Source organism: Zootoca vivipara, chromosome 1, assembly GCF_965207765.1.
Source record: "Zootoca vivipara chromosome 1, rZooViv2.hap1.1, whole genome shotgun sequence".
Classification (NCBI taxonomy): domain Eukaryota; kingdom Metazoa; phylum Chordata; class Lepidosauria; order Squamata; family Lacertidae; genus Zootoca; species Zootoca vivipara.
The window spans coordinates 10907490-10925029 of record NC_142582.1 but is presented as its reverse complement, the minus strand read 5'-3'; the positions used below and the strand labels follow the sequence as shown (position 1 = coordinate 10925029).

At 43.3% G+C, this 17540-nt stretch overlaps 1 protein-coding gene across 3 annotated transcripts; it reads right to left on the bottom strand.

Annotated features, from left to right (window-relative positions):
• Positions 1-712: 712 nt before the first annotated feature.
• On the bottom strand, positions 713-15446 carry KCTD18 (potassium channel tetramerization domain containing 18). 3 transcript variants are annotated; one of them, XM_060281582.2, is made up of 7 exons: positions 14702-15359; positions 12401-12602; positions 10777-10988; positions 10024-10217; positions 8854-8948; positions 4862-4964; positions 713-880 (listed from the first exon to the last, which is right to left on the bottom strand). In XM_060281582.2, exons 2-7 carry the CDS (start codon positions 12555-12557, stop codon positions 862-864), a joined length of 780 nt encoding a protein of 259 aa, XP_060137565.1. In that variant the 5' UTR covers positions 12558-12602; positions 14702-15359; the 3' UTR covers positions 713-861. The 3 variants fall into 3 exon arrangements, with proteins under 3 accessions (XP_060137565.1, XP_034992799.1, XP_034992795.1); XM_035136908.3 differs by lacking the exon at positions 713-880 and adding an exon at positions 1862-3739 and having other exon boundaries at positions 15336-15446; XM_035136904.3 differs by lacking the exon at positions 713-880 and adding an exon at positions 1862-3739.
• Positions 15447-17540: the final 2094 nt, after the last annotated feature.

Here is a 17540-nt window from a genome sequence, read left to right as displayed (position 1 = left end):
GGTGAGCTCCCGTTGCTTGGTCCCAGCTCCTGCCAACCTAGCAGTTCGAAAGCACGTCAAAATGCAAGTAGATAAATAGGAACCGCTACAGCGGGAAGGTAAACGGCGTTTCCATGTGCTGCTCTGGTTTGCCAGAAGCGGCTTTGTCATGCTGGCCACATGACCTGAAAGCTATACGTCGGCTCCCTCGGCCAATAATGTGAGATGAGCGCGCAACCCCAGAGTCGGTCATGACTGGACCTAATGGTCAGGGGTCCCTTTACCTTTACCTAGTATTTGTAGCTTTCCATGCATCCTTCCCAAGTTGTCCTGCTTTTTAACTTTTAAAATCCTAATGCAAAGTGAAAGATTCCTCTTCTTCCCTAAATCCTGTTCATTCAGCTGAGAATATTGGGGGTGGGGTTGGAGCAGGGAGAGGAGGTACCGCACTAGAAGAGGTGCTGCACTATTCCGCATCCACCTTTGGAATAGGAGCCTCCGAAATGAAGGCAATGTCAGTTTTCAATTTTTTTAAGCTTCTACATCTGCCTCCATTCATTGGAGTAACATACTCACCCGAGCTTTATCACAATCACTGAAAAAATAACTCGGCAACAGCTTGCCATAAAGACAGCAAATGGTAATGAAAGGGAGACGGGGGTGGAACACTGTAGTCATGAAGTTAATAATAAGCAGTCACCAATTTGAGGAAATTCAACATGCTGGCCGTGTTCTTCATGCCTCAGTCGGCTATGCTTGTGGTGGATCCAAGCTTGCTGAGAAATGCTCTGCCATCGTTGGTCCATGCGTCAGAGACTGAAAGTACCAAGGAAGTACTGAGCGCATGCCATTTGACATACTCCTGAAAAGTCTTGTCATCAATCAACCACTTCTATTAGATCTGGAAATAAAATCTAAGCGTTATTCTTTTTCTGCCTTGCATGACAGGGAATGTCTTCCTTGGTTGGGAAGCTAATGGCCTTCCTTAGGAAGAGATCTACTTGACCCTTCCAAGTTCCAAATGATAGTCAGGGGGTAAGTCCAAAATGGCAAGCAGTAAAGATTCAATAGAGACATCCCCACATTCCCCGCCCTTGAAGAATCCTACAAATTCTTAACATTATGTTTTCACTTATGGCTTTCATTTCACTCACAGCTTTGCATCTCCCCAGATTCACTGTTCAAAAGATGCTGTGGATTCTAAAACAACCACGTGCTTGTCATATGAAATGATCATTAGTTTTCACATTCCACCCTACAGCTATTTTAATGAAAGCCATATGAGCGGCCTCTCCTAAGGACAGATAACAGGCTGACTAACCCATGCTCTGTCACATGCAAATGATTTTGTCATAGTGAATTTTACATCTGATCTTGTATTGCCGTCCTCTCAAGTGGGGGCGGGATTACTCCACTGTGTTCTCATATAAGAGACTAGAAAAAGAAGTCAACTTTGACTGTGTGTCCTGTGTTCTTCCTTACCTATCCAGCTCTACTGCCACCTCTAGGTATAAATGGTATTTTTTAAAATGTCATTTTAGGCTCAGAATGCACTTTTGTAATAAATAATCATTAAGTAAAGTCATATCATAGATTATGTGAAATGTAGCGGTACTTATAAAAGTATTATAGCGGAAAGAACACCGCCCACCCAATATATTAGCAGGCCTAAAAGTTCTTTTGGAAGGAAAGGCAATAAATTTAATAAATAAAACAAAGGACAAAGCTTTGTTCTACAACTCTTGATTTCTTTTAGTTAATGATCTCTTTTAGTTAACATAAGTTTATCACTTCTCTGTAGAAGTTTTTCCCCCACCAAGCTTTGCAGAAACATGTTTCTTATGACATTGACAAAAGTATTATCCTTAATAATAAACACAGATCCACTTAAAAAGGATTTTAATGTTACAAATGAGGTCAGAGCACTCAATTCAAACCAAACACTAAGCACTAGAAGAAGGATGAGCTACTCTCAATCAAGTTAATGGCTCAATAGAAATTTAATCACATTCATCACATTGCCAGGGTTCAGCATTTTCCAATTTGTGAAAGTTGATTTCTCCTGCTACTGTAGACAAGAGTTTTCTTAACACAGATTTTAAAAAATAAATTTAAAAATCCAGCAGGCGTACTCTCATCTGACTGAATGCATTGATTTCAAACCAGAATGCATGGCACAAAGTTGATTTTAATAATGCAGCAGCTCCTGATTTGTCAATAATCTTTACACGTTGAGCTTGCAAGGAATGGCTACATTATTATCCTCGTATCGCAGGTGGAGGACTAAGGATGAGAGAAGAGTGGAAATTCAAACCAGACACCATGGTTCATAGCTCTGAGCTCCTAATCTACACCAAAACATTGGTCATAACTTAGTATTACAAATACAAGCTACAGCAAGCCCTGGGCCAACACATTCCTCCTTCCTCTTCTGACACATGCCTAAATACTCTGAAAATCTCGCTTTTGTTTTATATTAACTACAACTAGTCATGCTCTTCAAGCACAGGCACACTAGTTGATTGTAACTATGGACCCAATTTCAAATCCTAGTTCATGGAACTGGCAAGTTTCAACCAAGCCTAGCTAACATTAGCTACAGTTTTTAGAGTTCAAAAGACAACTCGCATACAAGCAGAGGATTTCCAGTTTTTTCTTAGTTGTGCCAGAGAAGGGGGACAGTATGCAAGCCCAAGGCTTGTTCTCAAAATGTAGCCTAATTTTCAAGGTCTACTGAAAGATCCCGTGGTGCAAATTAAAAGGTATGCCATATAGCCCAAAAAGCTACAAAGACACGCTTGAAAAAAATGTGGACAATGCCTGCTGAGAAACTAGTAGAATTGCAGAGTACAAAATTCCGGGGGGACGGAGTTTTCACTGACCTCTGTAGGCCTTTAATGCCATTCAGGAGGAGCAGAAGTAGAATAAATTACACAAAATGGAAAGAAATGCAGAATTAAGTTACACAAAAATTATATGGAGTGGGAAAATTGGGGTTTAGAAAAAAAGGGGGGTGAGGTGTTACACAAAGCCTGGAACAATCTCTACTCTACAATGACTGAGCAGCTCAAATTTTATTTATATAATGTAATGAATGAACGACAAAAAGCACACAATATTTCTGAACAAGCCATCCCTATACCTCTTTCGCCACACAGAGAAAAATCATTATAAATGTGATTATAAATGTGAATGTTCCCCCCTCCCAAATGTGTCACATTTATGGTCTTCCTATAAATGATTCTTAGCAGTAACGTTTTCCTCGGAGTGTCCAAATTCCTCCTGGCCTAAGTTTGGGGAAGCAGGAGTAGAGCCAACTGCAACAGATGGAACTTGGTGCTCAGCTACCGTACTTAGCACTTGGAAAGTGTGTTGAGTTAACCGGTCTTTGCAGAGTGGAGTCCGCTTGAGTTTTACCGCGCGACTGGTTGCAGGCTTCTTCAAGAATGGGGCCTTTAGCGTCCTGTGACAGTCTGCCCCATTTTCAGTGCTCCTAACAGATTCTTGAGAATTTTTATTCAATGGTGTGGGTGCTGCTGGTTTTGGTACGTCTTTGCACAGCAACGAACTGTCTCTGCTAGGTCGCTTAAGAGTCTTCTGGGAACGGGAAGATGTAGGGCATACTGCTACCTTTACAAAAGCAGAATTCTTAATTGTGATGCGAGTACTTGTTGATGGACCAGAAAACTGAATTGGCTTTCGGCCTGTTCTACTGCTCAAGTGACTTTCTTCTTCTTCTTCAGAAAGATCTATTAATTGTCTGTAAACACAGAGAATAAAATTACTGACACTCTTGCTGTGGGAAATTATGCGCAGATCATAACTCAGATGCAACTAAGGGTGCCTCCTACATTCACCTCTGGATACAATATTTCTTATTCCAGGATCTGTTTAAAACTGCAGTAGGTGTATGCATTCAAATTTATTTTTTGTATTGGACTTACCCAGAGCAGGCTACAGCAAGAAAAAAATATACAAGTATAAAACAAGTATACAAATACATGTATATTCAGCCAAAAATAACCAGGCCAACATACTGGAATGAACCAGTTGGATTCAACACAAATAACAGGGAAATCATATTCTTTTATTATCTAATATGGATTGCAGGATATTCCTAAGTACTGAGTCTTATGCTCCTGATTAAATTATTATGACAGGGGCTAGTGGCTGGCTTTGTAATATATAGCGAGTGGCCCACCACACAGTTATCTGTGGAATGCGTAACTTGCAATTATATTTTATATATATATAATTATATATTGCAATTATATTATAAAATGTGTACAATTATAGTTTTGTTACATTAATTTAGTTATGTAATTAGCATTATACCAGCTTCTGTAATACACTTACTACGAACAGACTCTATATGAAACCTTCCTACATCATCTTTTGATTTTACACCCTTATACTGTAACTAGGGGATGCGGGTGGCGCTGTGGTCTAAACCACAGAGCCTAGGGCTTGCCAATCAGAAGGTCTGCAGTTTGAATCCCGTGACGGGGCGAGCTCCCGTTGCTCAGTCCCTGCTCCTGCCCACCTAGCAGTTCAAAAGCACGTCAAAGTGCAAGTAGATAAATAGGTACCGCTCCAGCGGGAAGGTAAACGGCATTTCCGTGCGCTGCTCTGGTTCGCCAGAACTGGCTTAGTCATGCTGGCCACATGACCCGAAGCTGTATGCCGGCTCCCTCGGCCAGTAAAGCAAGATGAGTGCCGCAACCCCAGAATCATTCGTGACTGGACCTAATGGTCAGGGGCCCCCTTACCTTTTAACTAGGGGATGCACAAATATTAACATGGAGCTAATGCTATTTTGAAATAGTCCCTGTTCCATAGGAAGCATTCTTCAAGAAAATTAAGCATGATTAGTAAGACGTACCGTCTATGAATTGGAGACATGCTTTGGAGACTTCCTTTCAAAGGGCGTTCCTCAAGAGTCCAACATTCTATCAGTTCCTGCGGGACTCGCCAATAACTGACACCTGTAATTTCATATACAATTTTAAAACAATATTCAAGATGTATCTGTCAAATGTACAAGCCCAATGATACGCAATCAGGGATCCTTGGCAACTCTTTCAAACACCATATATCTCCCAAGTGCTCAACTATAATGCTTTCTTTGGGGAACTCGGCACAATGTACTCCCATCCTGAATCGTTTTTTTTCCTATTTACAGAGCTAAATGTTTTATTTACAGTCTTTTTTTCTTCTCTCAAAAAACTGTCTGATACAGTGCTGTTATATGTTGGTTCCAGAAAATAGAGGGGAGGGAGAATCTGATGCTTGGTGGAATAAATCCTGCTTGTAAGAACGTGCAAGTGTTCAGAAGTCACAGGTGTCTTCTTCAGACTGTAAAATAAAAAAAATTCCTTCAGTAGCACCTTAAAGACCAACTAAGTTTTTATTTTGGTATGAGCTTTCGTGTGCATGCACACTTCTTCAGATACAGTGAAATGGAAGTTTCCAGGCACTTATGTAGAGAAGGGGTGGGGAGGGGTGGGGATGGGGAGGGGGGATCACTCAGAAGGGTGGTGGAAATGGGTGATTGACTGACTGATAGCTGTTGATGACCGCAAACGACTGCAAATGGTTTTGCATGAAAAAGCAAGGGTTGAGATGGCTGAAGATCGCTTATCATGTATAATGAGATAAGAACCCGATATCTCTGTTCAAACCAGGTCCCTCCATGGTTTTGAGCTTGGTGATAAGTTGCAATTCAGCAACTTCTCTTTCCAGTCTATTTCTGAAATTCTTTTGTAGTAAGACAGCTACTTTGAGATCTTGTATAGAATGTCCTGGGAGATTGAAGTGTTCTCCTACTGGTTTTTCTGTCTTCTGGTTCCTGATGTCAGATTTATGTCCATTTATCCTTTGGCGTAGGGTTTGGCCTGTTTGTCCAATATAGAGAGCTGAAGGGCACTGTTGGCATTTGATGGCATACACAATGTTAGAGGATGAGCAATTAAATAGTCCTGAGATGGTATGTTGGATGTTGTTGGGGCCAGTAATGGTGTTGTCTGGGTGTATGTGGCAGCAAAGTTGGCATCTGGGTTTATTGCAGGCTCTGGTACCAGTGTCCATGTTAAGTCTGGTGGTTGTATTATTGTGGGTGAGGAGTTGTTTAAGATTGGGTGGCTGTCTGTAGGCAATGAAAGGTCTTCCTCCCAGAGCTTGAGAAAGGGAGCGGTCATTGTCCAGGAGAGGCTGTAGATCTCTGATGATGCGTTGTACTGTTTTAGCTTGGGAGCTGTATGTGATGACTAGTGGTGTTCTGTTATTTTCTTTTTTGGGTCTGTCTTGCAGCAGGTTCTCTCTAGGTATCTGTCTGGCTCTGTTGATCTGTTGTTTAACTTCATCAGGTGGATATTTTAGTTCTAAAAAGGTTTGCTGTAGATCTCTTAGGTGAGATTCTCTGTCTGTAGAGTTGGAACAGATGCGGTTGTAACGTAAGGCCTGGCTGTATACGATGGATTGTTTGGTATGTTTGGGATGGTAGCTAGAAGCATGTAGATATGTTTGTCGGTCAGTTGGTTTTCTGTATAATGTGGTGTCTATACGTCCATCCTGTATTTTTATAGTAGTGTCCAAAAAATGTATTTCTTGCATAGATTGGTTCATTGTTAGGTTGATGGTGGGGTGAAAGTCATTGAATGTCTGGTGGAAGGTTTCCAGGGTCTGTTGTCCATGTGTCCAGATAATAAAAATATCGTCAATGTATCGCAGGTACAGGAGAGGTTTGAGTGGGTAGGAGTTAAGGAAACGTTGTTCTAAATCTGCCATGAAGATGTTGGCATACTGTGGGGCCATGCGGGTGCCCATGGCTGTGCCGCTGATCTGGAGGAACAGGTCATCACCAAATTTGAAGTGGTTGTGGGTAAGGACAAAGTGGCAGAGTTTGGTAGCAAAGTCCGCTGTGGTTTTATCTGAAATGGTGTTCCTTATGGCTTGTAAACCATCATTGTGTGGGATGTTGGTATATAGGGATTCCACATCCATAGTGGCTAGTATAGTATTGTTAGGAAGATTGTTCAAATATTGTATTTTCCTCAGAAAATCTGTGGTGTCACGTACGTAGCTGGGAGCACTGATAGCATATGGTTTCAGAACAGAGTCCATATAGCCGGAAACACCCACTGTAATGGTGCCAATACCTGAGATGATGGGGCGTCCTGGGTTTCCTGGTTTGTGTATTTTGGGTAGAAGATAGAAAGTTCCTGGCCGAGGTTCCGCTGGTGTGTTTGTGAGGATCTGTTCTTGGATGTGTAGGGGTAGCTCCTTAATAATCTTGTTCAGTTCTTTTTTGTATGCTTGTGTGGGGTCTGAGTCCAATTTCATGTAAAAGGCAGTATTGGAAAGTTGTCTGTGGGCCTCTTGGATGTAATCAGTTTTGTTCATGATGACGACAGCTCCACCCTTGTCTGCCTCTTTAATTATAATGTCTGGGTTGTTCCTGAGATTTTCTATGGCTCTCCTTTCAGCATGGTTTAGATTTTGTTGTAAGCGATGGTGTTTTCTGGTCACATCCGTTTGGATTCTGTGGCGGAAGCATTCGATGTACAGATCTAGTGTGGTATTGCGTCCATCAGGAGGGGTCCATGTGGAGTCCTTTTTTGTGTAACTTCTTTTCGGTGGTAGTTGGTGGTCAATGTTCTGTTCATTGATGCGTTTGGAGGGTGATGGTTGTTCCCCAGTAAGTTGAGAGGTGTTGTGTTGTGGGGATGTAGTTTGTTCTACTTTGTCTTGTTCTTGTGTGTGATGAAAATACTCCTTCAGGCGTAAACGGCGGAAAAATGCTTCCAGGTCCCCGCAGAACTGAATCATGTGTTGGGATTTGGCAGGGCAGAATGATAGTCCCCGTGAAAGGACGGATTCCTCAGCTGGGCTGAGTGTTTGCTGTGAAAGATTGACAATGTTGTTGATCTTGTTTTGATTGGTGGCCTGTAGGTTGGAAAGGTTGCAGAGTTTTTTATTTTTCTGGTTCTTCAGTAACTCCAGTTGAGAGTGGTAAATGGTTTGTTTTTCCTTGTGGAACTTCTGCCAGGCCGGGTGATTCCTGATGGAGTTCTCCAGTGCAGAGAGTTCCTCCTTTATTAACTTCTGTTTGGAATACAGAACGCCGATAAGATGTTTCAGCAGTTTCTTAGATAAAGTGTGGCATAGTTTTCTGGCATATTCTGTGGGATAAGTTGATTGAAGAGGGTTCTTAATTCTAAGACCCTTAGGTACAATGTCCAGGTCACTCAGTTCTTCAGACACTCAGTTCTTCAGACTGAGTGAACACTCAAATTTAAACTAACATACCAGTACATCATGTACAGAAAGCTGAAAACTCTCCCAAAATATCTGATACTTCCATGTATTTCACATTTGCCTTCGGCATTATTAATCAAAGTAGTGGACAAGTATTTGAAGCCAAGTGACATTAATGTCCAAGAAACATGAATTTATCTAGGCTAAGAGCCAGATGTCTACGAATTTTCTCCCAGGTTAATCAAAACCAAACAACCACCAGAAGAGGGCTTCCACACAATCTTCCGCCGATATTCCACAAGCATGTCCGCAAACTTAAATCTTAAAACTTAAAGCAGTGCATAACTGCAATGCAAAATAAATCGGCTGTTTTGAGAGCTCGATAGGACCAGTGTATGAAAGCAAAGACTTTTAAACAAATACATCCATAACCTAGTATTCTGCCAATCACAGGGTTTCCCCACCAAACACAGCCAATTCAATTATTCCCTTTCCTTATTAAAGGATAGTTGGAAATATACTCTACCTGCCCTTCACAAATCAACACTAATTCAGGACAAACAGTTGCAGGATAAACACCTATTCTTTACAGAAAATCCTATCAGAAAAATGAGATACCTCTCCCTTCCCAAGTCTCAAATGCATCCATCATCTTTTCCAATTCGGACCCTGAATAATAGCTCCAGATATATTGGACATTGTTTCCGGCTTCCCTGGAGAAAACAAAATGTAGGAAAAGAGCAAAAATTATGCCGCTTTACAAGCTGAATAAAAATAAAAAAGGCTAAAGTCTAAAAGCAAAGTATGTTTAAAACTGATGCCATAAAAAATGCAGTTTCCCCAATTTTGTAATATACCTTCATTGTCAAAAACCACAATTCTTTTGTGTTTCATTCTCACAACTGTAAATGGTTTCCATTTCTGTGGCGACTGCCCATTTGTGGAATGCTCTCCCCAGGGAGGCTTGCCTGGCACCTTCATTACATATCTTGAGGTGCCAATATTGCTTTTAAATGCGCTTTTGAGAGAGGGAGTTATTGGTTTGTTTTTGTTTTATTATGTGTTCTCAGGTGGTATTTTTATGTTGTGAACTGCCCTGGGATCTTCTGGTGAATGGTGGTATGCAAACTTAATTAATACTAAAAACAACTTTTCCCCACAACAAATCTCTCACCTGTCTAGGGAAAAAATAAACAAAATAAACAACAGGTACCGCTGACTTCTTCTGATACTCAAAAGCAACTCTATTGAGTATTGTCTTATGAATATTATAGTAAGTCTAGTGTTTCCCACATTCAGGTTGACTATATTTGTTTAAATCTAGAGGAGAAGCATTTAGATGTTCCAGCCTTTGCTTTTGTTTATGATCAGTTGGGGCCCAAAGTATTTAAGTCATCCACCAATATTAATATAATGAAGGCAATTTGTGTAACTAAGCATCTCTTTAAACTCTATAGGCATGGAAGAGTTGTGCATGTCTTTGCACATCTGATATTGCCATCTCTAAAGTAGATACAGTCAAATCTCGGTTCCCAAATGCCTCCATTTTAGAACGTTTCGGCTCCTGAAGTGTTCCGTTTTTCAGAAGCTGAACATTCGATGTGGCTTCCGCTTGAGTGCAGAAAGCTCCTGCAGCCAATTGGACACCGCATCTCAGTTCTTGAACATTTCGCAAGCCAAACGGTCTTTCGGAATGGGTTACGATTGACAACCAAGGTTTGATTTTACAAGATTCTCAATAGAATTTTACAAGCACCCTTTGATGTGATCACATGACTATATTCTTACCTCTTGTAAATATTTTTGCTGTGTATTCTTCCTCCCAGCTCCTTTTCAATTGCTGCTTCTCCATCCACTCTTGTGGCATACACACCTATTATTCTACTCTCACAACTTGCACCAGAAGTGTTGAGGTAGTGTAAGACCCACACCGTAGGTTTAGTGCATATCAAGCCGTAAGACTCACAAAAATCTAGAAGTGCCTGGGGAGGAAATATACAAATACATACAAACAATATTATTATTTTCTGTGTGTTTGAGGTGAGGAACAAAAATGTGTTCAGACTAAACCTGTGCATGTTTACTTATACATCCCACTAAGTTCAATTGCACTTACTTGCAAGTGTGCAAAGGACTGCAGCCTTACTGCTTTTACTCTGAATAATAGGCAATGGAGACATTTTCTTTTAGGACAGTGGGTTGTTGCCCCATTAGAGCCCACTAGCCTCACAAATGTCTCCTGCCCCCTATCTCCCACCCATATAAGCCACTTGCTTTGCATCTTCCTGGTCCATTCATCCACCCATCCATTCATGAATGAATGCAAGGCTTGTAGTTATAAATAAGCCTCAGGGCACTCTTATGTCACTCTGGTTTCGCTGTGTTTGGGGTGTTTTTATTTTTTCAATTTCTGAGTCAACTTTACCTTGCCCAGGGCAATCCTGGGTATCCCAGGATCAGAGCAATGCCACCCCTGTGCTTCAACTGCTAATGACATTTTAAATTTAATTTTAATTTAAAGGCACAGGAAAATACCCGTACCTTTTTGAGTTCAGTGTTTGATCTTAAAGAATAGGTTTCCATTTCATTGGCCAAATGGTCAGCAAGATTGTAAGGGTAAGGAATGCCAAAGTAATCAGCTTCTTCGTGCAATGCAATTCGCGTCTGCTCATCTTCTGGTAGCTGAACCTCTCCGTGAAGATAATCCAAGAGGTATTTAAAGAGACTGCCATCTCGTTCAATAAGACAAGCTCCTGTAAAGGCAAATAAAAATATGTACATTTATAATGTGCCTCTCCTCCAAGGAGTTGAAGGCAACACATAGGCTTCTTCACCCTCTTTTATTCTTCCAAGCAACCCTGAAAAGTAGGTTTGGCTGAGAAAGAGTAAATAGCCCAAGATCACCCAGTGAGCTTCATGGTTGAATGGGGATTTGAACCCATATTTTGAGAAGAGCATGGTTATCATAACTCCATCCAAGCTGTCGATTCATCAAACAAATACAGAAAGAACCTGTGTATGTATTAACCGACAGGTAATATCAAAAGGCAAACATAATAAAAAGGCTAATTCTTTCCTCAATCAGCTATATTAGTTTATTGCTTATGGCAAGCAACTCACAGCCCTGACTAAGTGCTAAACCTGAACATAGGCCCCAAATGCATAAGGAAAGTCCTCTCTCCTTCTGCTGGGGAAACATAGCCTGAGGCAGCATAAACAAGTCGCTGGGGAGGCGGGGAGAGAAAAGAGATGCCCCGAAAATGTTTTATTTGGACAACCCCTTGATAGAGTCTCTGCTTATCCAGAGGATTTGCAATATTTGGCATCAGACTGATCGGGGAAGATAGAGTTTTGTTTTGTTCTGTTTCCTCCTGCTGAATGGGTCTTGGCTCACATCCTTGAGCAACCTAGTACTACTTCCTATGCAGGCTCCAAGGAAGTTATCTGTGAATGGAAGGAAGGCTACACCCCAAGAGTAAACTGATGCAGATGGCAAAAACCCAAAGGTGCTAGCTTGCAAGAAGCATTCTCTTTGTGAACAGCAGTCCAGAGAAAAAAAGAAACACCGGAAGTTGAGTCAGACCAATGATCCATCAAGCTCAGTAACATCTACACTGATTGGAAGATACTTTCCAGAATTTCAGGTAGGAATTTTTCAGCCCTTTCCCCTATTGTAATATTCTCCTCTATTGTTCAAAATTGTCCATCTTTCTACTTACCGGTAATTTGGGACTAGTCAGACAAAATGGCTGACATCACGCTATAATTTTTGCCTGAGGGAAATCTGTCAAATTCTAAATATACTGAGAGCAAAACAAAATATTATTCAAACTACACCTGTTTACCGCACAAATATCTCGTGCTACCTAGATGAACCAAATGATTTATGATGTTGCCAATCCTATATTCAAGCACAGAGATTTGGTGACATCTTTAGCTCTGTCCAGCCCTATATAACGTTTCTATGATACTTGATGTTTTTCTTCTACCACACTTTATTGGAAATTGCTAACCTTTAAAGTATTCAATAAGTTGCTCATTATACTGGAAATAATAAAAATTCCAATGCATTTGTATTGATCCATGTTCAGTAACAGCCATGGCCGAAGCTGGAAGAATATTAGAAAATTGATTTCATAATTAATTTACAATCAACTTTTTTTACCTGAGTCATCCATTTTCAGAGGAAATCGTCCACTGAACATAGATGCTAGCATTGAGTCCTTAAAGCGGCATAAAGATTTACGCCTAGCAGCGTATATACACCCGCCAACATTAAGCCGAATAATATCTGCGACCTTTTCACTCTTGCTGTCTTCCATCACATTTGTAGCTAACGTTGCAGGCTGGGTAGTGTGCTTTCAAAGCTGTAAAAGGAATAAAAGAGTAAAAATTGTACTTAGTGAATAACTTGGCTTCTCCATGAAGATCAATGATTTATGCTCCTGAACAGGCAGATAAAAAGTATTTATAACATTTATAAGTTGCCTTTCCTCCAAGAAATTAAAGGCGGCATATATTTGAAGCCCAGCGTAAGGATAGAGGTGGGTTTATTTTTTTTAATTTCTTAGTTGCTTTATCTTGCCCAGGGCAATCCTGGGTCTCCCAGGATCAGTTTACACAACCACTCAAAAGGACTGGATGCAAATGACCCAGTTATATCGGCAATGGAACATGAAAGGGGACTGCTAGGCTAATGTCTCTCCTCTACAAGAAAATTTGCAAGTAAGCAGGACAGAACTGGATGTCATCACCTGACTTCTGAGAAATGTCATGTGGAGAAACAACAACTCTCTGTGAACCACATGCCACCAGTTTACCCAGTCCAATAGTCAAACCACTAGACCAATCTTCAACAACTTAGTGCCCCTTCCTCTGATATTTCAGACTACAACGCCCATCGTAACTGACCATGCTGGCTAGGGCTGATGGGAGTTGTAGTCCAAAATACCTGGAGATTAGGTTGGTGAATGCTGCACTGGATCATGTTGCCTGCCAGCTTTGTAAGAAAGGCACACAATTCGAACAGTATGTTTGAATGTGTTACCAAGTCACCTACTGTCTGTCCACCACAGTGGGGCAGAGAAAGTGTGTGGATGTTTTCATATAGCTCATGCTTTCAAATTGGACCAAAGTTAGTTGGTGGGGAGGACCACATCAAAATTGAGCATTTCTGCAGGATAGCTGTGGATTGTGGCTAACATCATGTGCAGAAAGCTTCATTGGACGCAAAGTAAACAGGACTGTGCACACAACCAGAAACCGTGCCAGTGCTTATCATGCTAGACCACAAACTTGTTTCTTTCTCCAATGTTCTCTGGAAGGAACCTGTGAAGTAACAGTACTGTTTACAATCCAGAACAAAGCTGCCAGAAATTAAGGCCGGAATACCATGCACAGTTGTTTACTTGGGAATGAGGCCCACTAAGTTTGGTGAGAGTCACTTCTGAGTGAAACATAGGTGCCAGTGCCACAACACAGAACCAGTCTCAAAGTAAAACCACCAACTGAGTAACTCCAGTGTCTGGACTATACAGACAACCAACAAAGCAGCAAGAGCACTTTGGAGCTGATGAAAACCCTTCCTGTCTCTGCCACGCTAAGTGTATTGCTGGGTGTCAACCAAACAAAAAGAAGAAGAAAAACAACTATTGCCTTGCATGGTGAAGGCTGTCTAGATCTGTGGTTCTCAAACCACTGTGTGTGGTTACGCCACACTGGTGTAAAGGTAAAAAAGGTAAAGTCCAGTCAAAGGCAACTATGTGGTTGCACATCTTGCTTTCAGGCTGAGGGGGCCGACGTTTGTCCACAGGCAGCTTTCTGGGTCATGTGGCCAGCATTACAAAACCACTTCTGGCACAATGGAACACCGTCATGGAAACCAGAGTGCACGGAAACACCGTTTACCTTCCTGTTTACCTATTTATCTACTTGCACTGGCCCGCTTTTGAACTGCTAGGTTGGCAGAAACTGGGGCAGAGCAACGGGAGCTCACCACCGACGAGTGGATTCGAACCGCCAACCTTCTGATCGGCAACCCCAAGAGGCTCAGCGGTTTAGACCACAGCACCACCCGCATCCACACTGGTGTGGCAGGAGAGGATGGGAAGTGTGGCAGGAAGATTCAAGGACAAAGAAACATTTAAACATTTCCGGGTAGTCTAGTCTAGCATCAAAATAATCTTTTTTATTTGCAGAATATGTATATATTTTCAAAATGAGAGTAAGGGCATCAAGTGATACTCAGGACAATCCTAGTTGTGTTCACCAATGTATTTCTTATCAATAAATTTTTTTTGGTGTGGCACAAGGAAATCGTTCTGAAAGTGTGGCCTGGAGAAAAAAAAAGTCTGAGAACCACTAGCCTAAGTGGAACTGAAGCACTGAACCAATTTACAGCCCAATCGTAGAAGCAAAACCCCATCACCACCAGCACCCGAAACAAGCACACAACTAACCAACATACCTATATACCCACTGCAGCAGAGGTGGCTAAACCTTGCAGCCCTCCAGATGTTGCCGGGACCCCCACATGGGTGTGGCCAGGATTTGGGGGTGGGGGATGGGCGGGCAGGCTTTTGTTACCGGTAGGTGGTGGAAAACCTCAGATAAATATTTGAATTGATTTTTATTGACTTGGGAGGCAGCTATCTCCCTCCCTGCCTACGCCTACGGACCCCCAACTTCCACCAGCCCGAGGGATGATGGGGGGTCGGGAACCCGGCAGGCTCCTCAGGACAGAATTGCAAGGGAGTCCAGGGGTCATCTAGCCCAACCCCTTGCAATCAAGGCATCTCAAGAATCTTTTAAGTCAGAGGACCCTTGCCAAACCCCCTCGCCAAACGATTTCGTGGCCCCGACACCACCAAGGAAGGTTCTTGAGCCGCCAGAGGCAAAGGGCTCGAAGCCAAGCAGCCAGGCCGGAGCAAGGGGGCGGGGAGGAGAGGAGGGGGCTGCGGCTCCGGTTGCCCCCCCCCCGCCCTGCCCCTCGCCGTGGGGTGTGGGACGGGTGGGGATAGAGGCGCGAGTGGGGAGCTGGGAGGGAAGGAGGGACAATCGCGCAGCCCCGACAGCGACTCCGCTTCAAAGCAGCTCGTTACCTTTCCCAGTTCGAAGCCGGCTCCGCCCACGTCTTCGTCACCGCTGTCGTCACGGCCCACCAGCCGCGCGCCGAGCGAGCCCCGCCACGTCATGTGGCGTCGAGGGGGAGGGGGAGAGGGAGGGGGAGGAGGGAGACGCTGCGGCGCGCGCGCAGAAGCCTGCGTCAAAGGGAGGGAAGGTTGTTGGACTACAACTCCCATCATCCTCTGGGAGGGGCGGGGAGGATGGCGCTGAGGGGAAACCGCGATGGAGTGAACGGAATAACGAATGAATAAATATCTGTCAGTGACGCTGAGATTCCTCCGTTGCAGGGGGCTGGACTAGAGATGTAGCCCGATCGTAGAAGCAAGACACCACCACCACGGGGTTAAAAGGCCAGCAGCATCCGAAACAAGTACACAAATAACTATCTGAAGTGTATCTGAAGAAGTGTGCATGCACACGAAGGATCCCTGCAAAGGCATATTCAACCAGACAGATGTTTACAACAGTTAACTTTCCTCCACCTTCCGAACAGCAGGTCTGCTTTGCCAAACCATATGCACTGTGTATGCAAAATAGCTGTAGCTGCAGGATGCATTTATTCAGCAAGGGAAACTGCTTCTGCAGCTTCCTTATTCAGAAGTCTGCTTCTGTATAAGGACTGTGGGTGCTTTTAGATCATCTGTTTTGTGTGGGATTCAATCACGTATTGAGGTCAGCTTGCACAGTTGCAATTGATTTGTAGCTCTTGCACAACAAATTCACTTCCCCAAAATATCAGACTGTTTGAAATAAAGCAAGTGATGGGAAAATGCACTGAAAAGCATAACACCTGCTGAATGCACAATCATCTAACCTCCCCACAATTTCCACCCTCCCTTCCACACAGGTGGGCAGGGTTTGCGGCACCAAGCGGGGCTTACCTGGGCAGGGGGTCACCCACCTGCTTAGGTTGGCCTTTGACCCACCCTCGACCAGCTGGGACAATGGCTGGCCGGCCGGGGGTGGGGTCAAGGCCAAAGAAAAGAGGCTGAGTCTTTCGGTCAGGCCTCTCGGTCAGGAACACCCACCCACCCTCAAATTAATAATTTCTTCCCTTCAAATAATGCCCGTCCTAGGTCAGCGGTCATCAAGTTAATTATACTTTCTTTACAGGCTAATATTTTGCATTCCAGGTCAGCGGGTATAGTTGATGTATTCAGAACCGGGAAGGAATTTCCCTGCATTGGCAGGTTTCGCCTTCCCTGCAGCAATTTGTCACAACTTTGGCGGTTTTAGGCCTTGGCAAGGTATCCTTTAGCCTATCATCAGGTTGGGGGGGATGCATTCATGCTCCCTTCCCATGCGGTGGCATTTGCAGGGCCTGTTAAAGGGCAAAACCGGGAGTCCCTGGCCCTAGAGCGGTGGCATGTAGGTCAAACTCCCGGGCTGAGGTTAGTGGACGGGCATGCTGTATAGGTTTGCACTTTGCAGTCCCCTCTCACTGTACCTCATCAGCCTGCATATCCTCAGCCAGATGGGCTAAGAGGGTTACCTGCCAAGGCCTATGCCAAGTTTCCCACTTGTGAAGCTCAATAAAGTTGTGGCCAATTTGAACCCATACTCTGGTCTCTTGTCTCATTATTTGGGGAAGGGGTAGGCACCACAGACAGGGTTTAGTGTTGGAAGGGATGACGAGGGTCATCTAGTCCAGGCATCCCCAAACTTCGGCCCTCCAGATGTTTTGGACTACAATTCCCATCTTCCCCAACCACTGGTCCTGTTAGCTAGGGATCGTGGGAGTTGTAGGCCAAAACACCTGTAGTTTGGGGATGCCTGATCTAGTCCAACCCCCTTGCAATGCAGGAATCTTTTTCCCAATGTGGGGCTCAAACCCACAACTCTTAGACTCTGAGTTTAAGAATCTCATGTTCTCCCAACAGAGCTATCATGTGTGTATGTATGTTACAGTTGTACCTTGGAAGCCGAACTGAATCCGTTCTGGAAGTCCGTTCACTTCCAAAACATTCGAAAACCAAATCACGGCTTCTGATTGGCTGCAGGAAGCTCCTGCAGCCAATCAGAAGCTGCGGAAGCCCCGTCGGACATTCAGCTTCCAAAAGAACATTAAAAAACCAGAACAGTCAGTTTGGGAGCAAAAACGTTCGAGAACTAGGCTGTTTGACTTCCAATGTGTGACTAATCTATTTGTTGGCCTCCGTTTTTCTCAATGGAATTTGGTG